The sequence below is a fragment of the Rhinolophus hipposideros genome (assembly GCF_964194185.1).
Source record: "Rhinolophus hipposideros genome assembly, chromosome: 20".
NCBI classification, from domain to species: domain Eukaryota; kingdom Metazoa; phylum Chordata; class Mammalia; order Chiroptera; family Rhinolophidae; genus Rhinolophus; species Rhinolophus hipposideros.
In genome coordinates this window covers 1013382-1041149 of record NC_138066.1, presented here as the reverse complement: position 1 = coordinate 1041149, position 27768 = coordinate 1013382, and the positions used below count along the sequence as shown (strand labels likewise).

The window sequence follows — 27768 nt, the reverse complement described above, 5'->3', positions numbered from 1 at the left end:
ACCAGCGTCCCTCCCCTGATGGTGGCGCCAGCCTCCTCTGGCCTCCCTGCCTCAACCAGCCCCCACTGTGGACCCTCCTCCCTGCAGTAGCCAGAGGGGCCTTTACGACACTAAATCAAAAGAAGCCACACAAGGTCACCTACTGTAGGTTCCATTTAAGTGAAATGTCCACAGTGGGCAAATCCAGTGGGACAGAAAGCAGATAGCTGGTCACCAGGGTTTGGGGGTGAGTGGGGGATGGAGAATGATTACTTCATGGGTTCGGGTTTCCATTGGGGTGATGAAATGTTCTGGAATTAAGTAGTGGTGATGGTTGCATAACACTGTCAATATATTAAGTGTTACTGAATTTGTACACTTTTAAATGGTTACAATGGTGGATTTTATGTTGTGTCTATTTTACCACAATGAAAACAAACAAAATTAAATCAGATCACATCTGATTAACGTCCTCCAGTGGCTCCCCAAATGCCTTCGTGACGATCCCAATTTCCTGAGTGGGGCCCACTGAGATTGCACCTCTGTCTCCCCCTGGAGAGAACCTCAACCTCCTAACGCACAGGCCCCCTGTCCCACAGCCCATTCCTGGGCCCAGTTTCATTCTGGGCTTCACTACTTGAAATGATGATGTTTATTTATAATATGACTTACCGATTCCCTTCCTGCTGCAGGGGCTTTCTCTGCCATCTTTGCTGCCCATTCCCGAGTGCCTGGGACACAGTGGGGGCCTCGCGTGCTGGATGAATAGCATGTGCCAGCTGAGCGGGCTCCTTCCACAGATGCAGCTCCCAGCAGCCGGCTCGGTGCCCTCCAGCCGGTCACCCCTCATCCTCCTGTGGGTCTGCCGTTGCTGAGCCTGAGCATGGCCCGCCGGGAGCCCGGCTTCCTCTTGGCCCTTCAGAAACCTTTCTCCTCTTGAAAGATTCACTCCTTCGGTATAAGCAGTCTCGATGTCTGCCTCACTGCTTTTTGCTTCTGAAGATCCTCTGGGTTCTGTGTCACGCCCTGTCTGCGTTTAGGCCTTGAAGCACTTCCGATGTCTTCTGGCTTTGGGGAAAGTTTGTTCAGAGAACCAGAACCAGAACCAGACCCAGATCTGGCACACGCCACAGGCTGGAAGTTTGAGAATGGGATGACCACAGCTGACCACGAATGCCATGAGTTGGGATGGGCAACACTGGGGCTCATTCTGGAATGTTCTTGTGTGCATACCTGTGACGGTTCCTAGGTTGAAGGTCAAGAGCATCTGTACCTTGTCAGCTGCTGTGGCTGTCTCTAGATGCCCTCAAGACTTTACCCAAAAGTCACCTTCTCAGTGTGGGGGCCTGCCTACTTAAAATCGCATCCTACCTTACCCCCTCCCTGCCTTATTTTCCTGCCGTCTGATGCTCCCAATATTTTAACTATTCATCCCTTTAGTGTGTACCAGCCTTGCGAAGGCAGGGACTTTGTGTCCCCACAGCCCCGGACCTGGAGCTGTTCATTCAATCCCAGCCAGAGGGCAGTCCTCCTAGGCCGTCCTTCTCCAGGACCCTCCCGGCCCCTCGCCCACTCCTTGCTCTGGCTTCCTCCCTCCAGACCTCCCTCGAGGGGGGGCTGCCCACACGTAAAGCTGATTGCACCCACTCCCCAGCTTGACGCGGACTGGTGGCTTCTCAGGCTCTGCACCGCCGACATTTGGGGTGCAGAATCCTTTACTGCAGGGGGTTCAGCAGCACCCCTGTACAACTAAAACTGTCTCCAGGTGTTGCCACCATGCCCTGGGAGGTGTACTGTGCTGAAGGGACGCTTTCACAGTCAGGCCCCACCTCCTGACTATCCTCACCCAGGTGGAGCTGCTTTCAGGCTCTCATAGGACTCACGTTTCCTCAGTCCCAACTGCCTCTGCACATGCTGTTCCCTCTTCCCGTAATGGCTTTCCACCTTCCCCTTCCCAGTTTCTCTTCCCAGTATCTGCTTGGCTGTCACCATCTCCAGAGACATCCCTGACCCCAGGCTGGATTAGGGGGTCCTCCTCAGTCCTCCTGCAGTCGTCCCGGGGGGGTCCCCCATGAGAACGTTGAATTCACTGATGCATTTATGGTCCCCAATAGATAGTGGGGGAACCCTGGTGCCATATATCATTTCATCTGTAAATATTTCAACATTTATCTCTAAAAGAAAGATTCTTTTTTTATCAAAATAACTACACCACCATTGTAATACCTAAAAGAAAGTAATAACAATTCATTAAAATTATCAGAGAGCCCCCTGGGGATCACATTTCTCCAACTGGTGCCTGCATTCGTGTGCACACACACCTTGTTTTGCTTATAGTTTGTTTGAACTGGGCTCCAAATAAGGCCCAGCCTCGTAACCAGTTGGTATTGGTAGGCGTTTTCCAATCTGTGGATTCCTTGTTTACCTCTCTTCGATCCACTGCAATTTCTTTGTTGGAGAAAGCAGCTGTTGATCCCGTAGTCTCCCACAGTCTGGAATTTTTCCTGATGGCATGCCGGTGGTGTTGTTTCATGTGTTCCTCTGTCTCCTGTACTTCCTGAAATTTGGTGGTTGGGTCAAGTGCTTGTACACATTCAGCTTCAATTGTTTTTGGCGAGAATGGTTCAGAGGCAGTGCTGCATTCTTCCACCAGAAGGCACACAGTGTCTAGTTCTCCTGTCTGGGACGTTAGCTGCACCTGCCTTAATTCCTGGCCGTCTCCATCCTGGCGACCTTGTGCCTGCCTCAGCCTGTCCCTGGATTGTTGCAGGACACTGCTTGCCTGTGAGATGTTTGTTGGGGCTCTGGGGTGGGGTGAGGCTGGGTTCTCAAAGATTATACTTGCTCTCCCCAGCATTGTGGGTGCCCGAGACTGGAGAGCAGAGCATGTGTTGTGGACCACAGAAGGCTCTGTAGCCCGGACTCTGTCTCCCAGAAGTCAGAGGTGAGGACTTCTCCTCCAGCCCTCAAAGAGGGGTGCTGGTTTGACAGATAAAGGTGAGAGAAGGGTGCTTGGGGCAGAAGAAACGGCTAGGTAAATGGCGGGGGAATGAGGGGAGCACGGGGGCACATCTGGCACCAGAGACTGGTGGCATGCGGTGGACTCAGGAGGAACAGCCCTGCAACAATTGACCTCCTTTCAGTTAAACTGGCAGGTATTGAGGCAACTCTGAAAACAAATGGATTTGCAAAACAAATCTCTGCTCCCAAAGGTTTATCACAATCTACAGCGTAGGAGTCTTAACGCCACCATCAAATGTATTTTGTCTGGCTGGTGGTTGTGCTGTGGTTTTTGAAGCCAAATACCTGCGTGTTCTCACTGGATGGGGGGCCATATCAAGACACCTAAAGGCGTTTGAGTATAAGCTCTGTGCTGTGATGGGAGAGTTCTCGAACGTAAGGCTGATCACGCTGTGGGTCCAGAGAAGAGGCGAGCCCTCTGCTGGGCCGGCTCATCAGTCGGGGCCTCGCAGACAACCCTCCTGGGGACGTGTGGTCCGTGGCGTTGGCGCCAGCAATAGAGATGTGTCCTCCAAGGAGGGGGGTCTTAACATACGGGAATTGTTCCGAGGCGTCAAAGGAAAGAGGAATGCCACTGTGTGCGTGGGTAACGCCTACGCAAAGGCACGGTGGTGGGTGGAAATAGCAAGTGAGGCTCATAGCACCACTTATGGGGGTTCTGCTCGTTGTCTTATCATGACCACCCTGTGGGGATGGAAGTATTATCACCGTTTAACGTATGAGGAAACAGGCTTAGAGTGATCAAGTGATTTGCTCTGGTCACGTAGTTCATAACTAGTGGAGGCATAATTCAGACCCAGTTCTGGGTGATTCTAAACGTGATACTCATAAGATAGAAATTATAACTGGCGGTTAGTAAGAGATATTTGACTGTTGTTCCTTAAACAAATCAGGAGTTTGTTTTCACATAAAAGATGACTGGAGGTCGGGTGTAGAGCTCTACGAAGTCGTCAGAGACCCAGGACCCACCACCCTCCATGAAGGCTTCCATCCTTAAAGTCACTTCATGGGCCAAGATCGCGGCTGGAGCTCCAGCCATCCCCTCTGTCTTATAGACAAGAAGAAGGAGAAAGGACAAGGAGCAAAAAGACCTCTCTGGGTTTAGTTGCCTCTTTAGAAAGGGCCTATTAGTCTCACTCAAAGACTTCCAGGTTCCAGGTCACTGGCCACCCCAACCACCAAGCAGGCTGAGAAATACAGTCCTTCCGTTGGGCATGTTGCTGTGCAAAGGAAGACCAGAACTCTAGGGGTGAGAAAGAGGAGGATTATGTTACAGGGCCATGACGGGAGTAACTTCAGGCTTTGAAAGTCACTCAGTCACTCTCTGCTGGATTGCTATGCTGGAGGACACAGGCTCAGAGCCACACCGTGGAGTGTGTGCTGCAACATTAGCTTTTATGGTCCCACTAGCCATCATCGGCTTTGCCTGTGGTCTCCTAAGGGGACACACTGCACTTCCTGATATGTGTATAACCTGCCAACTTTGCTAGGGCCTTGTGCTCATTGGCATCAGGCTGACTGGTCAGTGGTTTAGAGTGTGGGGGCTGAGATTGGAGAGAACTTTGAGCCGTCTTTTACTGGTTGCATGACCATGGGCAAATGCATAGTTATTTGTGAATGTTTATCCCCTCGTCTATAAAATGGGCATCATAATACGTGTACACATTGAGGGCTTATTTTGTGCCAGCTCTGTTCTGAATATTTTATACACATTACTACATTGAGTTTTCCCAATAAGCCTATGCGGGATGTACTATTATCATTCCTATTTTACAGGTGAAGAAACTGAGGCACAAGGAGTTTAAGTACAGCTAAGGAACGAAAAAGCTGGGAAAGAAATCTGATCTGATCCCAGAGCTCACATTCTGGACACTACCCTAGGTATTTCTTCTGTGAGCCTGTTTCACTATCTGTAGAATGGGGGTGGTTACAGTACTTCCTTGGGCTGACTTGAAGGTCCACTGAGACACTGATGCCTGTGGTGTGCTCCGTTCAGTACCTGCTGCATAGTTGGTGCTTGGAACATGTTGGCTGTTATGTCCCTGTTCCTGTGCCCTCAATGCCTCCCTTTGATTCCCACATTTGGCTAATTGTTGTCTACCTGGGAGCACGTCCTCTATCTTCTGGCTAGTTTCAGTTCCATTTCCTTGGAATTCTGGTTTCTATATGTGAGCCTCAGTGGTTATTTGCAGCTCACACGAGAAGACCAGAGCTCTGGGGAGAAGTGGCATCTTCCCAGATGGGAGTAACTGGGAATATTGTGTTTATTCTGGAGAAATGCCTTTTCTGGGAGAGTGACACATGGACTTTCCTGCCACCTCCTGGAGACAGAGTCCAGCATTACCAGAGTGACCGGGATGGTCTCTTGTGGGAGAGGCCATTTGGACAGGGTGTGAGGCTATGCTGAAGACTTCCTGAGAAGAAGCCCGGGGACAGAGCAGTGGGTGGGTGCAGGAAGGTAGGCAAAGGAGCCGCAAACTCTCCTGCCTCGTTACCTTCACAGAGCCTCAGGCCTGAGGAATACCATGCCTGACGGCCCTCTTGGGCCTAGCAGAAGGAGACTTCTTGGCAACAGCCCTGGAAATGACGAGTGGAAATGGAGGCAGACACCACTGGCCTACTTTCTAATACCTATTTGCTTTGTGCTAACAAAACATCGATTAGTTTTTGAATCAATATTCTAAGCCAGTCATGATGACCATGTCGTTATCAAATTTCTCAGACTTTCATGCTAGTCATGTGACCCAGTTCTGGCCATTCCATCCTCATGTGGAAATCTGCTGGGGGCATTTCTGGGAAAGCTTTTGCTCTCCTGATAAAAAGACACAGGTGAAGCTAGCGTAGCCCTTGACCTTTGCCTTGCCTTTGGCCTTTCTTGAACCCAAGTGTGGTGACTAGAGCTATGGCAGCCACCGTGTGACTCAGAGGCCAAAGCATGAGGATAAAAGGTCAATTATATTAGAAATGGTGGAGTCAGGGTCCCTAATGCTAGCAATTGCCTGACTCTAGTTGTGGTACGTGAAAAAAAGAAACTCCTATCTATTTGTTTAGGCCTCTGCTGGCAGGATGTTGTGTTTTGCAGGTGAATGTGTTCCTAGCAATACAGACATGCAGGCAGAGATTGGTCCAGGCCAGTCAAAGACATTGCATGCTCATTGATGTTTACAAACAGCTCCTCAGCAATGTGCTGAGGCCTCTGCTGGGCCTTGGTGACACCCGGCAAATCAGGCCCAGACTCTTCCCTCAAGGGGGTCACAGTCCGCTAAAAAAGATGACACAAATTGTGTAATGGATAGGAACTATTGCACAACTCTCAGAGAGCAAGAAATCCCTTTACTTTAAAAAATTGGATTAAATCCTAATTGAGGGACCATGTGCCAAGGGTGGCAAAAACTGTGAAAAAAGTGCAATGGGGGAAGGGTGGAATTGCTCAGGATTAACTGGGATCTCAGGGCTTGGTCAGCCCTGAAAAATTGAAGGGGACCTTTGATGATCCTGCTGACACAGTCTGGTTTTAGTTAAATAAGATTAGCTGTGATGACAACTAAACCCCCAAATCTCAGGATGCAGCACCATGAAGATTTATTTCTTGTTCATGTCACAGTCTGATGTGGGTTAGTGGGGGCCGAGGAGCAGCTGAGGTCTGCTTTGCATAGTCATTCAAGGACCGAGGCCCCTTCCATCTTGTGGGGCTGCAATTCTCTAGGTCTTCAGGGCCCTCTCATTCAGTGGGGAGATGGGGAAAGAGAAGGGAAGGTCTTGCAGGCCAGGCTCGCAAGTGATAACATCATCTCCTCTTACGTTCCATTGGCTGGAGCTCCATCTATGACCACATCTAACTTCAAGTGGGGGATGGCAATGGAGTCTCGTTGTGTGCCCAGAAAGAGCGAGCGTAGATATTGTGGACACCAGTTGGCCCTCAGAAGTGGTGGGGAACAGGCTCCCTTCCTCGTGTCCCCAGCTGCTCCTTTTTACAGACCAGCCAGCTAGTGGCCGTAAAGCACCTGGATATTCCCAACATAAAAACCTGAGCATGGGCCATCTCCAGGAAGTCAGTGCCCTCTTGCCCTGAAACACACACACACACACACACACACACACACACACACACACACACACCTGTATTTCCACCTTGTGTTACAACAGGCTTTCTCAACCTCGACACTATTCTATTTTGGGCTGGATAATTCTTGCTTGTGGAGCTGTTTTGCACATTGTAAGATGTGGAGTGGCATTCCTTGGCCTCTACCCACTAGATGTACACAGTTCCTCCCAGCTGTGACAATCAAAAATGCCAACCGACATTGCCCAATATACCTGGGGAGTGGGGAGGGGGTGGTACATGGCAAAATCACCCCTGGTAGAGAACACTGGATTTGCAGACGCCAGAACTTTACATAGGAAAGGCTGCCTTCTCTTTGTGGAGGTCTGAGGCGCAGGGAGGGAGAGGCACTCATGGTTCCTGGTGTGTCTATGGCAGAAGAAAATAAAACCAAGTTGGCAATTCATTTCCCAGAAAATCATAGTTCAAATAATAGCGGGATGAGATCAACATTGTAATGAGATTTCTGCAGGGCAAGGGTATCTCAAAGGTAGGACCAATGGGTTAACTCTGCCAGTGGGGGCTGTTGCTTCACAAAAAAAGAGACACTTCAACCCAATGGTGAAGGCTGGAGGAGTTGGGGAAGCAGGGGTCTTCAACGGGTTTGCAGAGACATTGTGGTGCATTGTGGGAGCTGGAGGTGATTTGATGTGGCTGGAGTGTAAGCACTGAGTAGCCACCTCTTCCAGGAGTCCCCCTCTCCGTCCCCACCGTCTCGCTATAGGCCCATTGTACCACTGATCACCTTGGGATGGCTTGCTTCACTTCAAAGCCTTGCCTTTTGCTCTACCATATCCCAGTCCCTCACACGTAGTAGGTGCTCAGGAAATTGAATGAATGAATCCATAAATGCAGGAACTGATTCGTGTAGGATCTCCTATGCCAGCTTGAGTGGATTAGATTCCAGGCTGGGCAATGGGGAGCCATTGCATGGTTTTGAGCAGAGGAGTCAGCTGCTGGAGGGTGGAGGAAGCTTTAGAAAAGGTGGAAGCTGGGAGACCAGTTGTCAGGATGGAGTGGTGGGAGATGATGAGGCCCGAGCCGAGCTATTTCAAAGCAACAGTTATAGGAGTTGATGAGGATTAGTCGTGGTGGGGAGGGGGGGGAGGAGTCAGAGTGCATCGGAAGGGGAGGGGGCTGGGCAAGGTGCCTGGAAGACCCCCAATGGGGAGGAGTGCGGCAGGTGGAAGGAATCTGAAGTCTGAAAGAGAAATCTAACCCAGAAATGGAAAATAAGGAGTCATTCATGTGTAGTGATGGGAAAAAACACACGTAATCCTATTTTTAAGAAGCTGGCTGTAAAAAAAAAAGAGAAGAAGAAGAGGCTGGCTGTAGCTATTTCTGCCTACATATAAGGCAACAGCTGCAGCACTGTACTTACAGAGCAGCTCTTGTCTGGAAAAATACTTTTAAGAGCCCTTGAATAGTTGAAAAGCCTTTGTTCTGCCTGGAAGCCACCTCACAGAGAAAGGAATGCTCTTTTCCCCCTGGAGATGAGTGGTGGGGTTGGGTGCAAATGCTGGAGGGCTGGAGCAGGTCCACACAACAGGGGTTTCCTCAGGGTGAAAAGGCTGACAACCTTGAGAAACTCTGTTCAGCGTTCCATTTTAAATGGCCCCTGATATGTAATTGCCCTTTATCTTAGAACTCAATAATAAGAAGGCAAGTAACCCAATTAAAAATAGGCAAAGGCTCTGAACAGACATCCCTCCAAAGCAGACAGACGGATGTCCACCAGCACAGGCACAGATGCTCAGTATCAGCGCCCTCGGGGAAATGTGAGTCGAAGCCAGTGAGATGCCATTGCACATTTATGAGAACGGCTAAACGCAAAGACAGAAAATGCAAGTGTTGATGAGGGTGTGGGGAAATGGAACCCTCATGTCACTGCTGGTGGGAATATAAAACGGTGCAGCCACGAGGAAAACAGTCCGGAAGTTCCTCAAAAGGCTAAATACAGTGGTACCATATGACTCAGCGGTTTCCCTGCTGGAGAATACCCAAGAGGAATGAAAAGTGCATCCATTAAAACAGAAGAAACCTGTACATGAAATGTTCACAACTGCGTTATTCACAATTGCCGAAAGATGGAAACAACCCAACTGTCCATCGACAGACGCATGGGTAAACAAAGTGTGGTGTGACCATGTAATGAAATACCATTCAGTCACAGAAAGAAAGGAAGTACATGCTACAATGAGGATGAACCTTGAAAATATCATGTTAGGTGAAAGAAGGCAGAGGCAAAGGGTCGCGTATTGTGTGCTTCTGTTTATATGAAGCACAAATCCATACAGAGTGAAAGTACAGTAGCGGTGGCCAGGGACTGGGAGGAGGATGGAGAAGGATAGCTAACGGGCGTGGGGTCCTATGTGGGCCGATGGAAATGTTCTGGAATTAGACCGTGATGATGGTCACACAACATTGTGAATGTGCTAGGAACGAACCACTGCACTGATGCACTTTAAAACGGCTATACTGATGAATTTTATCTCAGTACAAAAGAATTTTTTTTATGTACATGGAAACTCTCTGTACTTTCTGCTCACACTTTCTGTTAACCTAAAAGTACTCTCAAAAATAAAGTCTATTCATGAACAAATATGAACTGACCGTGAGGAGTCTTGTCTGTGGCCTCGGGTCCCTCGGTGCCACCCGCAGGCAGCTGGTGGCTTGGACTCCCACTGGTGCCCTCCTCAGCCCTCCAGGGGGCTCAGGGAAGTCAGGACATTCACCCGAGATCAGTCAGTAGGGAAGTGGCAGAGTTGGGAAGGGACCTCAGGTGTGTCTGGCCCCAGTGTGGGCAAGAGAGGGGCATGGCTGTGGGCTGTGTTCCGGGGCAGCTTCTGCACAACAGCTCTGAGACTGGACACACAGTCACTGCCCCAGAAACACAGGCACACGTTCACACCCACTGAAACATGGACACACACTCCCCATACACAGAGCCCACATACACATACCCACTGGCACACACACACACGCCACGCACACCCTTTCACGGAAGCAGTCATAGCCAGTCTCTCTCTCTCTCTCTCTCTCTCTCTCTCTCTCTCTCTCTCACACACACACACACACACACACACACACAGAAACAGACGTATATACACCTACAGTGAAACACAGATACATGCAACTCACACAGACAGACACACACAGAACTACAGACCCAGACACACTCACACTCACACTAGGGCCTGAGCTCCAGCCTGTAGTTAAAAGTGCTGGTTACCTAAGTCCTGGGAGGAAGGAGGGGAAGCCCGTGGGGGACAGGCCCGGCTGGCTCACAGTTTCCTGTGGCACTTGCATCGGGCAGGGCCCACCAGGCGCTGGGCCATCAGGCAGCCTGCTCTGGATGCTGGCTGGCACCTGAGAATGGGTCCGGGGGATCGGGCAGCTCCGGGACCAGCGCAGGTGCTCCTGGGGCTACCCCCTTCACCTAGGGCTACTTCTCTCCCATTCATTAACATTGGACTGTTGGAGTCTTTGAGAGTAGAGGGAGGCTAGGGCTCCTTATTGGACCCTGCAGGTCACAGCCAATGGTACCAGTCGTAGCAGTGATGATAGTAATGGATAAGGAACATTTACTGAATATTTTCTATGCACCGGGTACAGTGCCGAGAGCTTTATCACCTACCCTCAGAACAAGCCTGTAAGGCCAGTACTATTATTGTACCATTGTACAGATGGGGAAAGAAAGGTCTACAGAGGCCAAACAACTGCGCAAGCTGGGCCCAGACCCCAGGGTGTATCGGTCAGCTATCGCTGCAATAACGCTGCGAACAAACCACCCAAACTCGAGGGATTAGAGCAGCGAGTATTTACACTCACGCGATGGGTCTGCAGGGTGACTGTAGGTGGGCCGGTGGGTCTGGGCTCGGCTGGGTGGCTCCGTTCCAGTCTACAGGTCAGCTGGACAGGACTGAGTCCGGGTCTGCTCCACTCGTAATCTTTCTGGGGCGCAGGCTAAAGGGGCAGCCATCGGGCCATGCGCTCCTCCTGGTAGTTGCCGGAGCCCAAGAAGCCACAGCGAGCCCACAGGCACGTCTGAGGTCTCTGCCCTTCTCATGCCCATATCTCATTCCATTAGCCAAAGCCAGTTACATAGTAGTCAAACCCAGTCATTGGCACAGGAAGGTCTGCTCTGCCCACAGTGAGAGGGGAAGACTGAGGGTGAGTGTTTGCTGAGCAATAATAATCCACTCTTTCACTTAGGTTTAACTCAGAAACCCGAGGTCACAACCAATATGTGACATACCAGCATTAGTGCATAGCAGTGAACAGGAAGGGACATAAGAGCCAGGCCCATTGGGACTCAGGTCCTGGCTCCAACACTTCCTGGCTGTTGCTTAACCTTTCTGGGCCTCACTTTTCTCATCTGTAAAATGGATTGTTATGAGGTATAAATGGGGTAATGTATATCAAGTGCTTGGCACAAGGCCAGCACATAGAAAATCTTCAATACATAATAGCTATTATTATTATCTATTTGTCCTCAACTGGGGATCACAACCCCCTCCTCAGAACCATCTGGAAATGTTTGTAGGGTGTTTCAGGTTAGGGATGTATTTCAAGGCTGAGGGCCAGGGACGCTCAACATTTGCAAAACCAACTTACTCCATAAAGAACCTTCCCATTCAAATGCCGATTGCCCTTATCAAGAAAACTGAAATGTTCTAACACTGGCACTTCCTGTTACAGATGGAGAAACTGAGGCCTGGGGAGGAGCAGAGGCTAGACCAGGAGGTGGTCCTGGGGTCTTCCAAAAATCCAGTGAGTCTGTTTGCTGCTGGGATGCTGGCTCCTCCGTGGGCGACTTTCCCTTCCGATCTGCAGCACGGGCTTCTGTCCTGCCTGGCTTCACAAGGCAGGCGGGTGTCAGCAGGAACAAGGACACACCGACCAAGCAGCAGGGGCTGCTGGCCAGGGGCTGGGGTGACAGCTTACCCCGCTGTTGGCCTGGACACATGAAACCTGGCTGTGTCTGAGCTGCCCTCCTGAGCTGGGCTATAAAACCCCAGGAGTTTTATGAATCAAGCAGAACAACACGCCAGTGGATGATGACAGACCAGGTAATTCAGAGGAAAGAACTGAACTCCCCTGCATATCTGCCGAGACCTGAGGCTGACAGCGAAGTCGGTTCACGCCCCGGGATGGGCGCCATGACATCATGGGCTGATGACGCAGCAGCGCTTGGATGATGTTAAATCCTGAGACGCACAGCCTGCAGGAATCATGAGGCAGTATCAGACAAAACCCACCCAAGGTGCAGTCTGCAAAGTGCCTGGCCTGTAGTCTCCCAAGAGGTCCGCGTTGTGAAAGACAAGGGCAGACCAAGGAACGGTACAGATCAAAGCCAGTTCAAGGGAACGCATGATTCTGCACTGGAGCCTGGATCTGAGAAAAACCACACTGGGAAGGCCGTTTCCAGGACGGTCGGTGAAATTCCAAGGTGGCCTGTATGTTAGATATGCTCTTGTATTAGTGACGAACTTTCCGATTTTCATTGTTGTATTGAGGGCTCACAGGAGACAGTCGTTTTTAGGAGATACCCACTGAAGTCTTTAGGGGTGAAGAGTCTGCAACTTACTCTCAAATGGTTTATAAAAAATAACTTCATATACACAGATAAAGGAAAGGCTGGGAAATGATAATAGGTAAATCTATTTTATAAAAAGATATATGGGTGTTTATTGTATAATCTTGCAATTTTGGGGTGGGTTGGAAATTTTTCAAAGTAAAAATTTTTTCAATCGCTTAAATGTTACAATAGCCTGATTTATTTAATTAATAAGTTCAAGAGATTGCTAAAAGTAAGGCTCTTAGGTCTTTTTGAAAAAAGGCACAGGAGGTGCATTGGAAAATAGTGCAAATAAAACACTATTCTAATAACAAAAAAGAAAAGCACACGGGAAAATGTCCAACATCACAAATAATGGGGAAGAAAGCCAATTAAATAAGGTATAGTTATTCAACTATTAAATCAATGTAAATATATTTGAAAGAATGATGCTCTACGCTGGTGGGTATGCTGGGAAATGGGAACTTCATTCTGCAGGGCACACAACCTTTAAAAGGCAGTTTGGCTGTCTGTATCCTCTGCGTTTCTGGGGTCAATCCTGAGGAAATAATCCTAAACTGTACTCCACACATTAATCTGACCCATGTGCCATAAGAGGAAGTGTCTTTGCTGAGGTCCCACCCAACGCTTAGCTCTAATCGTGATTGCTGTCAGCCCGTCCTTCCCAGCCTGTGCATACCCCCTGGTGAGCAGTTTTCCTGCTATTACAAGAGCTGCCTACACTCTTTGAGCTGTGCGGCAAGACCTGCTCCTAATTGGACCCTCGCACAGCCTTCTTAGTCCCTGCGGCACTCAGTAGCACTCGGTGCTCCACGCCTGGAACCGTGAAATGGGAAATGCCGTCTTCTCCTAGGGCCACTCACCCCTCCCCTGACCACTGCTGCTGGACTAGAATTGGTCACCTGACCTAGTCTGGCCAGGTCTATCTCCTACACTCTCAGACACCCTTTTTGGTCCATGAATGGACACCTGGCCCAGGTGGAATCAACGGGACCTTGTTTCCGGGGTTTGAACAAAAATGTATTGTCAGGCAATGTTGTCTAGCTTACTTATCCGACTGTGCGCAGCAGAACAAACTGTGGGAACTCAATCCCTTAGCATGACTGAGACTTGCTTCCTGCCTCAGCATCTGGTCAATTTAGGCAAAGGTGCTGCAGTTGCTGGGAGGACAGTTCTGTGGGGGTCAATGACATAGAGCAGGTTCATCTTATTGTTCAAATCTGTAGACTTGTGGGCTTTTACTGACTTTCAGTTACCGAGATGAATATTTTAACTCCCACAAGATATCTGTAAGGTCACAAACATCTAACACTCATTTAGATTCACCTGTCTTCGTGCCCTTCATCCCTTCCTGCGGTCCTGGGCTTCTGGCTGGGTTCCCTTCGTCTTCCGGCTGGGGAGGAATTTTCTCAGCCTTTGTTTGTCTGAAAACATCTTTACTTTGTCTCAGTTTCTGAGGGATAATTTCACCGGACTAAAATTCAGTACTGGCGCACAGAGAGCAGGGAGAACCGGAGAGGAGGCCGACCCAGGACCTCGGGCCGTGGGAGGGTGAATGCTTTGCCTCTGACCTTACAGGAGCCGTCAGGCTTCTCAGAGAAGAGGAAACTTTAACTGGACCTCAAAGGGTTGATGTGAGGAAATGAAGCAGAGAGGGGGGCAGAAACATGATAGGATTTTTCTGTGTGTGTGTTTTTGTTTCTTAGGAGGGCGCAACTCACAGTGGCCCATGCGGGGATCGAACCAGCAACCTTGGTGCTACCAGCACCATACTCTAACCAAATGAGCTCACTGGCCACTCCAACATGATAGGTTTTGAGCACTGAATATTTGAGTAAGTGCTGGATCCTGCATTGGATGTAGTGCTGGGCTTTTTATGTCATGTCCTGCATCTTAGGGAAGCAGGACTGAGTGGTGGTAAAAGGCCAGGCTTGGCTCTGGGCTGGCTGTCACTTACTCGGCTGTGCGACTGGGGGCCAGTCCCTTCCACAGGAGTCGGTTCTCTGATCTAGAAAGCCACACCTTACCTCACAGGACTGTCAGGAGGCTTAAAGGAAACTGTGTTGAGCACAGAGCCTGCAGCATTATTAGCTCAAACATCCTAGTTATTGTTTTTATGGCTGGTAATTTCTCTTCTACTGAGAGTCAGAGAGGGTGAGTCGTTTGCCTCAGGCCACACAGCCAGGAAGTAGTGAGGGAATTATCTCATGTGATTGATTTGATTTCCTATTCACAAACCCATCCTGCTCCTCATTCCATAGATGGGGTCACTGAGGCCCAGAGAAGTGCTCTGCTGAAGGCCTCTCAAAATTTGGGAGTGGCAAAACTTTCATTCATTCATTCATTCGTGCCTGCTTTGTACCAAGCAGGATCCAGGTGCCAGGAGAGAGTTGTGTATGAACAGATAAATGTCCCTACCCTCATGAAGCTCCCATTCTACTGGGGGAGACTGACAGTATACAAAATAAATAAGTAAACTAAATAAATTTGTTAGATGACAATTTGGGCTGTGGAGAGAAGTACAGATGGGAAGGGGATGGAGAGTGTAGGAGAAAGTCGACATGTTCAATAAAATGGAAAGATGATGCTTGATCTGAAGGAGGTGAGAGAGGGAGCTGTGAGGACATCTGAGGGTACAGCATTCTAAGCAGAGGGCACAGCTTGTGCAAAGGCCCTGAGGTGAGGGTGTGCCTAAGGTGTTTCAGGAACAGTAAAGAGGCCGGGAGGAAGGCAGGGGTTGTCTGCACTGTGGATGCTGAGGGGGCTGGAGGCTCTGCCAGCACCAACGTCCCTGCTGGTGTTTCCTGGGCCTTGGACTACTGGATCCAGGGAAGTCTATTCCTGAGCCTTCTTCCCAGCAATTGGTCACTGGGGCTCCTTCCTAAGCCCCGAACCAAAGGGTTGACCCATCCCAGCAGCGCTGCCCTGCCCCAGCTCCTACCCAGGCTCCTGCTGAACCTGCCACTCTCTGGTTCCCGGACCTTCCACAATCGGGCCTGAATCTAGGAAGGGGGAGCTAGGCCTCATGGCCACCCTCTTGGTTTTAAAGCACTGCTGACATGGTTTCTAGCGATGCAGGTGAGGCTGTCTGCAGAGCAGCTCTGGCTGCCTGTCCTGGCTCCTCGCCCTGTGTTCTCCTGGGAACTTGGCAAGTCTCTGAGCTGCCACCCGACTATCCTGGGCCCTAGTGCTGGCCTGGTCCTGAACCCCAGAATGTCTGTGAGTGTTGTGAGTGTGATCCTAACAGCTGAGTCTCAATTATACAGAAAGAAAGGAGACAATTTATTGAGAACCCACTGTGTGCTGGGCACTTTTGTGCATATTATTACTTGTAATCCTTACCACAGCCATGCTCAAGAGATATTGTTATACCTATTTTATGAACAGAAAATACATTCAGAGTAGGGAAAGGTTTAGGTTTTACCCAAGGCCACCCAATAAGCAAATGTTGATTTTAGTAATAAGAGCCCATTTTAGTGATTGCTGAGAGCCAGGAAGCCAGCTGGAGGGGGGGGGGGGTCCCTGGTGGAATAAACAACAAAAGCAGCCATATCCTGCAACTCCAGGCCCGGAAGTGTCTCCTTCACTCCAGGAGAGACATGAGAATATGACTTACTGTTAGTAGATAATCTCAAATCCCTTCTGCTCCTTCCGACAAAGGAGCAGATCTGATACATAGGAATGGGTTAGTTTGTTAATCCCTTCAGGATGAGCAAACAGGAAAAAACCTAACAGATGAATTCTATTAGAAGGCTCCAGCCCCCTTCCCCAAGCAGGCAGGGGAAAGTATAAAAGCAAAAGCCTTTTGCCTTAGCCAGTGGGCACCCCCATTCGGGACCCTCTCCCGCTCAGTAGCTGCAATTTCTTCTCCTGCCTCTAATAAACTATACTCTTTTTTAAACTTTTTGCCTCTCCCTGGTCCGTGTGTCTATTCTTGGGCTTCATGAGACACGATCCCGGCCCACACCCAGAAACTGCCAGCAGATCCAACATCATCTACTTCAAGAGGAGGAGCAAGAAAATGCAGAAATGGCTTTTAGTTTTGATCTCCTTACACATAGCAAGGGTCAAACCCCTGGCCAGAGAGGTCTTCTGGAGATGTTCGCCCTGGAGCTAACTGGGAGATGATAAATGGCTCCGTATTTGAAGAGCTATCAAGGAGCAAAGAGAGATAACCCTAAGGGTAGAAAGCAGCTCTATTTGTTAGAGCTTCGGGAAGGGTGACTTTGAGTCTGCACCTTGAATAAACACCTTGTCCAACAGTGAAGCAGGCTACCTCCAGAGGTGGTAAACCTCCCATCACTTGAGGCATGTAAGCAGAAGTGACTTTTCTATTTGCCAGAGACACACAAAAAAGAATATTCTAGTGAGAGAAGTTGGCCTGGATGATTTCCCTGCACGCCTTCAGACTGGGGAGTTTTTTTTAAAGCATCAGGCAAAGACTATTGTCCCCAAAATACCTTCCGCAGGAGGATTTAAAAAAAATATTATTATTATTATTTTAAGATTTTTTTTTATCGGGGAAGGGGAATAGGACTTTATTGGGGAACAGGACTTTATTGGGGAACAGTGTGTACTTCCAGGACTTTATTTTTTTTTCCAAGTCAAGTTGTTGTCCTTTCAGTCTTAGTTGTGGAGGGCGCAGCTCAGCTCCAGGTCCAGTTGCCGTTGCTAGTTGCAGGGGGAACAGCCCACCATCCCTTGTGGGAGTCGAACCAGCAACCTTGTGGTTGAGAGGACGCACTCCAACCAACAACTGAGCCATCTGGTACTGGTTCATGTGGGACTCAAACAGGCAGCCTTCGGCGTTAGGAGCCTGGAGCTCCAACCTCCCGAGCCACCACCGGGCCGGCCCCGCAGGAGGATTTTAATATGAATAACCACACTCACATTGCAAGCTGTAGTCTGGCTTGTCTGGCTTCTGTATGTCTGGGTGTTTCCTATTCACAGAGGGAGAGTGGCAGGGGGTGGGTTGGGGTCGAGGAGTGGATTCCCCTAGTTGCTTAGCTCTGGTGTGACCTCTGAGGTTTACCTCCTCTGTTCCCAGATAAACCAAACACACAACAACTCATTTTCCTGTCTTAATAAAACCACAGGAGCAGCCAGGTTGGTCAGCAGAAAGCTGAGGCTTCCGTGAAGCAGATATGTCATGGGGGGCAGAGGAATGCTCACTTGGAGCCCTCCCGCTGGGCAGGATCCCCAGAGTTGGCTCTGGTTCCAGCAGGCCCCGCCTGGACAGAGGAGGGGAGCTCTTGACCCTCGTAACTGTGCTCAGTAGGCAAACCAGCCCTTAGCAGCTATTGTGTACCCAGCCTTAGTGGTCATTTAAGCACTTCCCATTGCACTGCGTGGACAGTTCCAGTCCCATGTGGTATTTCCCTTTTACTTTTGAAAAACTGTAGTGTGCCCACAGTCACAGAGCTAGTGCCTGCTCCAAAGCCAGGGTCCTTCTGGTCTCGTCGGTGGGCCTGCCCCATCCTAAGGATGTAGTGAAAGTCGGGCCCTCAGCAAGGCGGGAACACCCAGTGGTGGCTCAGTAAATGCTCCAGACCGCTAGGTGCTTAGTGCTGTGGCTGCTCGCTGGCAGATTGGGAAAGCATTCATGCGGCAGGTAGAAATACAGAAGGAAGATTAATTATTAAAGTAAGAATAGGGTAGGCTGGGCAGTCTGCTGGAAACTACTGCGTAGTCTTCGTTTGTCTCAAGGTTTGTATTTTCTAACCAGGATGTAAGTTGCTTCCGCCTATAGTGGAATTGTCTATTGAGTTCAGCTTTGTCCGTTGGGGTGGGGGAAGCAGTTAAACTGATTATCGCAACCTGTGCACGTGCTCTGTAGATTTAAGTTGGAGCCCGGAGTGGATCCCGCACAGATGCAAAACTTCTCGCAAGTCACAGGGAAATAAACAGAAGCATTGCAACTGGTCTGCATGGGAAATGTACAGCCAGCAGAGCCATCAAGGCCTGGCCGAAAGGAGGCAAAGAAAGCTTTCAAATAGTCCCAAGCTAAACTACACTTATTAAATTGAATTATATCAGCGATCCACATCTCAAAACAGAAGGTTTAGTGCCACCGTTACAATCCCGTCTCGTCATTTAGGGCCCCCGGGATAGAGCAGTGAATTAGAAAACAGGCTGAATGAGGAAGCAACTGGCGCTGGGTAAGTCCTGCCCAGGCTCCCAGCTCTACTTAGTGCAAAATATGGGAATCTCTTGAGTCTATTTCCCCATAAATGTAACACCTGGCTCTCTTGGGACCCAACCATCTAAAATCCCACCTACTTTTCTCACCTCCTTCCCTCCCTCTCTCCTCCTCAAGTCACCAGCCTTTTCTGGATTCCTGCAGTGCAAGCAATTCCTCTTCCTCGTCTGCCCTGAGCGGATACTGCCACGTGGCTGCCTCGAACCGGCAGTCACTGCAGCAGACGACCCTGGGACTTGTAGTTCTCGGCTCGAGAGACCGTCACGAGCTCCAGGAAACTGGGGCGCCGCGCAGACGGGGAACTACATTTCCCAGAAGGCCGGCAGAAGTAGGGGTCACCGGGAAAGCGCCCCGGCCGGCGGCGCTTCCCTAGCGCAATGGGGCCGGTTTTGGGGGTGAGTGGCTGCCGCGAGGCTCCCGCGTGGGCCCTCCAGTGGTGGTCCCTCGGTTGAGAGGATCTGGGGACCCCGGAGCAGAGCTAATGTGCAGCTCCCTGGCGGGGCCCGACTGCTGCGGCGGCCTCGATAACATTGACTTCAGGCAGGTAATGACCGCGCCGGGGAGCGTGGGTACAGGGAGAAGGAGCCTGACGGTTTGCGGGCCTGCGGGCGCCGCCTCCAACGCCGGGTGGGCGGGCCCGCCGTTACCAGGCAACGGGGGCGGGGCGTAGTGTGGGGGCGGGGCGTAGTCTGGGGGCGAGGTTTCGTGTGGGAGGGCGTTAGCGTGTGTGTGTGTGTGTGTGTGTGTGTGTGTGTGTGTGTGTGTGTGAGCCTTTGAGATTGCGTGGTCAGAGTTGCTCTGAGAGTGTGTCCTGCAGTGCAGGTGTGACTGTGTGTGACTGAGCGTGTGTGAGTGTGACAGAGGCATGTGTGTTTGGGAGTGTGGCTGCTGGGGGCACGTGGATGTGGGGGAGCTGTGAGCGCCTCCTCCCGTCCCTCCGCAGGAGCCCAGCTCTGCAACTGAGGCAAGAAGATAATTTGAACCCGGGCTCCTCCCTGGCTGGCCCGGAGCCAGCTGCAGAACCATCCTCCTTTGGGGTCTCTGAGTGGACATGGTTTACAACCTGTAAAGCACAACATTGCGCTGGCATGGGATGGGTGGGCCCTGGTGTCTGAAGACCTGGTGGCTCAGGTGGCAGCCCCTTTGCAAAATCATAAGGCAGAGAGTTTGCCTTTTCATGCGTCCCTCTACAGGCTCCAAGTTCCAATGGCTTTTCCTGTCTTCTGCATGCTTCCTTTTATCAAAGCTTCCGCTTAGATTCTTTATTCACCTTTTTGGTCAATCATCTACTCTCCATGGAGCCCATCAGATATATCTCCGCTGGACGCAGCCTTAAATCTCGTTCTTTCACTCCCTTCATTCATTCATGGATACAGCTGATGTCTACTGAGAACCTGGTGTTGGGGGACAGTTGAAGTTCTCTCACTGAGCTTTCATTCTAGTGACGGAGACCACAAGCATGGAAACATGGAAAATTCTCTGAAGGAGATAACACTGGTCAATGTTTTAGAGAGTAGCTGGTGGAGAGGTGGAATTGAAATCCCGAGATAGCCAGTTCCCTATCTGTGAGGTGATCTGAGACCTGAGCACAGGCCAGTGGGGCCAGATGCTGTCAGGCGAGGGGCAGCAGGGACGAGGCCTCAGGAGGAAGTATTGTTCAAGGCACAAGAGGAGACCGGCACGTGGCCCCGAGGGAGGAGTCCGGACAGTGGAAGTGGGTGGGTGGGAAGCGGAAGAGAAGAAGACTCTTGTTTTTTTCAGTAAACTCTTCCTTAAGAATAACATACATTTAGATGAGTGACATATCGTACGGGTACAGCTCAGGCATTTTCACAAAGTGAACATTCCCCTGTAACGAGCACCCAGATCAAGGCAGGCCATCAAACTCTCTCAGGCAGCCGCTCTCAGGAGGATGATCGTGTTGGTGGAATCCTTAGAATCTTACATTGTAAATGGTGTAAATGGCCGTTAGAGATCACGGGACATACATGGTCAGTGGCAGGACTGCAATTCATGTTTTCTACTGCAGCAAATCTCAGATGAGAAGGGCACTAGAAATGCCAAAGAGGGGACCTCGCATTCCCTGGCTCAGGGGCTGGATGCTTCATGGAGTGACTCCGTGTAGAAGGGTGGCTTACCATTAACTTGAGGTGGGGAAGCCTTCCAGCCAGGGCAGAATGCAAGGGGGCAGTGGGCTCAGTGCAGACCCAGCTGGAGGGGGAGGGTCCTATGTTCCGGACCGAGGAGCAGGAGGTGAGAATCCGCCACGCTTAGGGGAAGATAAATTGGGTGTGTGTGGGAAGATGTTTTCTGCTCTTTTTCCTTCCCTCTAGCGCCTGATGGGCCTGTGCAGTTGAGGAGAGCTGGGAGCATTTCAAGGAACAGGTCAGGGTGACCCTACTTGACTAACGTTTAGTTTTCTTCCACAGCTGCCTTACAGTTAAGCTTCTTGTTGCCAAGGGATTTTTCCTCCAAAAACAAAACAACACCATACATTATGTATTTGTTTTATGTGGTAGCTCTCCTCCCTCCTCAGTCAAAAACTCTGGTTTTAAAAGATGCCAGTTCCTGGCCTGAGTGAGCTTCAAGCTTACTCTTTACCCCATGGGCATCTGAAGAGCAGGGTCTCCGTGTGTTAGCCCATTGCTGTCCAATAGGAGTAGAATGTGTCACATTTATAATTTAAACTTCTCTAGTAGCCACATTGTAAAAAATAAGAAGAAGGGCCGGCCTGGTGGCTTAGGCGGTTGGAGCTCTGTGCTCCTAACTCCTAAGGCTGCCGGTTTGATTCCCACATGGGCCAGTGGGCTCTCAACCACAAGGTTGCCAGTTCAATTCCTCGACTCCCACAAGGGATAGTGGGCTGCGCCCCCTGCAACTAACAACGGCAACTGGACCTGGAGCTGAGCTGCGCCCTCCACAACTAAGACTGAAAGGACAACAACTTGACTTGGAAAAAGAACTGGAAGTACACACTGTTCCCAATAAAGTCCCGTTCCCCTTCCCCAATAATAAAATCTTAAAAAAATAATAAGTAAGAAGAAATCAGTGAGATTACTTTTAACATATTTGATATAACCCAGCATAGCAAAAGCATTCTTTTGTCACGTGGCACTGTAAGCACTCAATTGCCTCACGTGGCAAGTGGCTTCCACTTCCACAGTGTGCCCAACGTGCAGCTGTGGGGATAATACCTGTAACCAGCCTTCCTCTGGGCCTGTTCCACCTGCTATGGAATATTGTGTTTTTTTAAAAAGAGATTTTATTGGATAAGGGGAACAGTGTGTTTTTCCAGGACTTTATTGGGGAACAGTGTGTTTCTCCCGGGCCCATCAGCTCCAAGCCATTGTCCTCCAATCTAGTTGTGGAGGGCGCAGCTCAGCTCCAAGTCCAGTTGCCATTTTTTTCAATCTTTAGTTGCAGGGGGCACAGCCCACCATCCTATGCGGGAATTGAACTGGCAACCTTGTTGAGAGCCCACTCTCCAACCAACTGAACCATCTGGCCGTCCATTGGCAGCTCAGCTCAGGTGCCGTGTTCAATCTTTGTTGCGGAGGGCGCAGCTCACTGGCCCATGTGGGAATCGAACCGGCAACCGTGTTGCTCAGAGCTCACCCTCTAATCAACTGAGCCATCTGGCCACCCCCTCTTGGTTTCGTTTTGAACTTAAAAAAATCACCTGTTGGAGGGGAGTGTACCTGCTGCAGCCTCCTTGACCAAGGCTCTTCTTTGCCCTCCCTGCCCCCACTCCCATGGGATTCCAGAGCCTTGCTCCTCAGCTTGGCAGCAGCATGCAGCAAGCTGCCTCGTGGGTGGATGGGAGCAGGGACTGCCAACTTGCTGTCTACAGGCGGGAGCACCTCCAGGACTCAGAACGTGGCTCCAGTGGGGCCTAGGAGTGCTGGCTTCTTGGAGAACCCAGGTCGAGGTAGCCTGTTTCGTGCCCAGCCAGGTCCCTTTTCCATATGGACTCACCTGCTCTTGTGTCACTTACTCAGTATAGGTGTCAAGAGGTGCACTTCAGTTTCTTGATCTGTAAAATGGGGTGATCATAGGGCTCTGACGAAGACCAAGATGAGATAAGGGTGCAGAGGAGCTTTATCCCTTGTAAAGTACATCCCACCTGAGCGTGGTCTTTGGAGGGCAAAGCCCGTGTTCAGGAAGCTTCGAGGCCTTGCTGGGGGAAAGGCCTCTTTAGTCACACACTCCCACGTTTGATATGAGGCCGAGAAAACCAGTGGAGGCAAAACTCTGGTGGCAGATAGGAGATATCTTGACTGCCTTTCAGGGCAGGATGTTTGCCTGCTCTACAAAATTGTTTGTAAAACTCTGTTGGTGTTATCACTTTAGTTAGAATAAAAATCAGGCCATTTTGTTGGATGATTTATTTGCTAGAGTTCTCCAGGACATCATTTTTGTGTTCAGTATTGTTTGGATCAGAGTCAAGCCGGCAGAGTTGGGGCTTTCCTCTGCCTGAGCTTGGGCCAGTCACTTAAAAACTCGTGGAACCTCAGTTTCTTCTGCTTCTGTTGAGATGATCACATGACTTGTCCTCATTCCTCTGTTGAGATGGTGAATTACATTGATGTTTTGGTTGTCAAACCAGCCCTGCGTCCCTGGGGTGACCCCCACTTGATCCTGACATATTATCCTCTGTATATTTTGCTGGATTTGATTTACGGTTATTTTGTTGAGGATTTTGGTGGCTATGTTCATAAGGCATGTGGTTTGTAGTGTGTTTGTCTGGGTTCAGTATTACGGTAATGCTGGCCTCTTAATGTGACTTGGGAAGTGGCCCCTCCTCTCCTGTATTCTGGGAGAGATTTTGTGCAGTTGGTGTTATTTCTTCCTTAAGTGTTAGGTTGAATTCACCCAATGAAACAGGGACTGGAGCTTTCTTTTTTATAAGGTTTTTAACTGAGTTCAATTCCTTTAATAGACGCAGGACTACATCTTCTTGAATGAATTGTGGTAGCTTGTGTCTTTCCTGGATCGGACCATTTCATCTGAGTTGTTGACTTGTGGGCGTAAGCGTGTGTTCTCTTATTACCCCTGTAATGTATGGGAGGTCAGGGGAGAGGCTCCACTTTTATTTCTGATATTGGTCATTGGTGTCTTCTCTCTTTTTCCGTTGGTCAGTGTGGCTAGAGTTTCATCAGTTTTATTTTTTCCCAGAGAGCAAGTTTTGGGTTTGATTTTTTTTTTTTTCTCCTCTACTTTTCTGTTTTCAATTTCGTTGATTTTTGCTCTTTAATTTTTTTCCTTCTGCTTGTTTTGGGTTTAATGTACTCTTCTTTCTCTAATTTCTTAAGGGCAAAGCTTATGTTACCAATTTGAGACTTCAGACTTCAGACTTCCTTTTGCCCCATGGATTATTTGGAAGTGTATTCTTTGACAAGTATCTTCCTATTACTGATTTCTAGTATAATCCTATTACGGTTTGGGAACATATATTCATGCTTTCTTATTCTTTTAAATTTCCTATTTGTTTCGTGGTCCAGAACGTTCTCTGTCGTGGTGAATTTCCACCGGCACCTGAGAAGAATGCATCTTCTCCTGTCGTGGGGCGTTCTGTAAAGGTCACTCCAAGTGGTTGTCAGATCAACACCAATTTTTTGCCTGTCTGCTCTGTCGCTCACTGAGAGGGGAGTATTGAGGTCAACTGCATTTGTGGGCTTGTCTGTTTTACCTTTGCCTTCTGTCAGTGTCGACTTCATGCGTTAGTGGCAGGTTTTTCATTTTTAAAATTTTTTATTAGTTTCAGGTGCACAAGACAAAGTAATACTAGACGTTTGTCATTTATATCCCTCACACTGTGTGGACCCCCTCCCCCCATCCACGACCCCTCTGACCTCGCACCGAGCCATTACATTTCCACTGTCTCTCTTCCTAATGCTGTACTCCGCTTCTTGTAAGTACATACATACATATGTATACATAATATATATACATTTATAGTTGGCATCCATTGTTCAGTTTCAGGTGTCCAGTGCAGTGACCAGGCGCAGTGGCAGTTCTTCAATCTGAAAGGTGGGCATGCCTCACAGGGTTGTTGTGTGGACTGAGGCACTTAGTTATAACAGCTGCATCTAGCCAGCTCGTCTACAGGCCAGACACCACGCTAAGTGCTTTCCTTGCGTCATCTACAGTGGTACCTCGGTTTCTGAACGTAGTCTGTTCCGGAAGACCGCTCGAGCTCCCAAACGTTCGCAAGCAGCCGACCGCTGGGCCTCGGGATCTTGCGCTCAGCGGAGGCCGCGTGGCATGTTCGACTTCCGAGGCATGTTCGAAAACCGAAGCATTTACTTCCCGGTGTACGGCGTTCGTAAACCGAAATGTTCGTCAACGGAGACGTTCGAAAACCGAGGTACTACTGTAGTTTAATCCTCCTGACAGTCCCGTAGAGGAGGTGCCACTATTGGTCACAGTGTACGGAGGGCACGTGACATGCCTAAGCGCACCAAGGGCATCAAGCCCGGCCAGTCTGGGGCGGACCCTGTCTCAGAACCACTCTCTGCCCTGCCTGGTGAAAGCGCTTTGCCAGGGCTGGGTGCCCAGGAACTTCCCGGGGAAGGTCAGCCGGTTTAGTCTTATCATCACCTTTAACACATAATATGTATTTTAATAAATATACTCAGTAGCGCCATCCTAGTAGGCTCTATCTTGGTCCTTGAGGGTGACTGTTAAAAAAGGGTTCTGCAGCTCACAATCACACAGGACAAGGGAGAGGGGGTGAAGATGAAGGCCTTGAGAAGCACAGGGCCCAGCCAGACCTCACTCCCAGGAAGGGGGCTCGCTTTGGCCCCTCTGATTGGGGAACACGTGAGCCACCAGAGCCCTTGGCACAGGGCTCAGGACACAGTTTTTGAATGAAGAAGAAAGAACAAACATCTTCCCCCTTCCTGAAGGGGGTTATGGATTTAGGGAATTGGAGCAGCTACTGGCCATTTCTTTTTATTGTGGGACTTAGGGACTCTTCAAAGCAATATTTTTCCAGGAATTGTCTGCAGCCGATCGCTGTCACGTTATGACATTCCAACAAGCCTCCTGCCTTAAATGGTTTCCAGGGCTTGCTTGCCCTCCAGTTCCAACTTGGGGGCCACGTTCCTTGTGTTGGTGTACTCTCTCCGGCTTCTTAGAAGCGTGTTCCCAGAGGGCCCCTCCAGAGAAAGAGAGGTGAGATGTCTCTGTATCAGTGAGCATCAAGCTGACAGAGGGAGGGGGCAGAGTAGCCGGGGCCCTAGAAGCACCCTCTAACCTTGTGCTTTCATACCTGTTCTCCGTTATGTCTGGAATGTAACCTTGAGGCGGGGCAATCTCATCACCTGCATTTCACCAGCGGGAAACCCCAGGCTGAGACTGCTCATGGGAGGCCTGCTTGTTTGCACCCTGGTTCCCGCCCAGATCATGGGCTGACCAGGGACCATCCGAGTCAGGTCCCCTGCTCCCATGCAGAGCAGGAAAAATGAGGTGTGTGTGTGTGGGGCCTTAGTATAAACCTTCCTCAAGGAGAAAGACTATGGCTCATATATTCTTAGTCTGTGTCAGGCACAGGGCTCTAACCGAAAGTTGCCTGAGTCAACGAAGGGTGCCAGGGCATGTTGGGCTCCCTGGGAGAAGCAGGAGGGGCTGTGCTGCGAAAGATGGATTTTGCAGTGATGGAGGGTTCTGCTGGAGAACCCCTGGCCCCCAGGCCCCCATCCCCACCCATTCTTCCTGCCCTTTGCTGTATGTGATATGTGGACCCCACTTGTAATCGATGTGACTTTGACTCTCTGGGCTTCCGCTGTTTGTTTGGATGTCACAATGTGACCCTGGCTGCTGTTGACCTGTGTTCTCAACTCCCTCAGTAAAGTGAACTTGTTATAAGCTGCTTCCTTACCAACACTTGGGGTTGCAAGAGCTGAGCTCATTCATTGGACCTGGGGGAATTATTCCTGGTTGTGGTAGGTAGCCCTTCTAGTCACGCGCAGAGAATTCTGCAGTCTGTGACCTTGGAGGGGGATTCCATTCTTATAATTACCCTGTAGCAGAAAGCCAGGACTTCTGCTACTTTAATAAGGTTGGCGTGGAGAAGGCTGAGGGTGGGGGACACGAACCTTAGTCAAGGCGCTCAAAGGTGTGCAGGGCTGGCTGAGCCACCTGGGACCCTCCCGCGACCTGCCTGCTCTGCTCATCATGTCTGACCCGGGTTTTCTGCCCATCCAGTTTCAGGAGACAGATCTTTCAAGTGGCTTTGGGAAGTATCAGCGCTCTGGAAGGGACCTTTAGGTTTTTGGAGCTGGGAGCCTGGAGGGGCTCCCTGCTGCCTGGAATGCTACTGTGAATCATGACTCATTCTTTCCTGCCAGCAGGCCCTCCTCCAGGTAGCACAACCCTCCCCCCTCCCCCGTCCCCCACCACCAAGGTGACTGGAGGTACCTAATACTGATACTTTCCTCCCGCAGAGACAGGTTGACCCTAGCGCACTGGGACCCTGGTGGGGGTTAAGGTTCCACTTTTAATCTGTTCGGCCCTAATTGGGAGACCTGGCTGGATGTCAGTTACTGCCGTCTTCAGCCAGTATTAGCTGGTTAACCTTTCAATGCCTCAGTTTCTTCCTCTACCTCTGCTCCCACAAAAGATGAACGAAGCACATTTCTCCTTGCCCCTCTGGCAGCAGTGGCTCCAAGTCCTGACGGAAGGCCCCAGTTTCTATTGGGGATCTGGAAGAGCTGGGCTGGCCAGCCTGGGGCCTGGGGCCTCTCCCAGCCTCTGGCTTTCTCACCTGCAAAGTACGCTGAACAATATGGCTTTTCTTTCTGGTGGTTGAAAGGACTTGATGAGGTATGTGAACTTTGAACTGTAAATAAATGCTCACTGATCTTGTTAACTGACAAGTTAGGG

At 50.0% G+C, this 27768-nt stretch overlaps 1 protein-coding gene across 2 annotated transcripts in view; it reads left to right on the top strand.

The window, feature by feature from the left end:
* Positions 1–19212: 19212 nt before the first annotated feature.
* Positions 19213–27768, top strand: part of PEMT (phosphatidylethanolamine N-methyltransferase) — a 74654-nt gene continuing 66098 nt past the window's right edge. Inside the window, exon 1 of one of the 2 annotated variants that reach the window (XM_081029948.1) lies at positions 19213–19426. In XM_081029948.1, coding sequence (XP_080886074.1) covers positions 19364–19426 — 63 coding nt within the window. In that variant the 5' untranslated portion in view covers positions 19213–19363. The remainder of the gene's footprint in view (positions 19427–27768) is intronic. The other variant, XR_013992058.1, reaches the window with a different exon arrangement.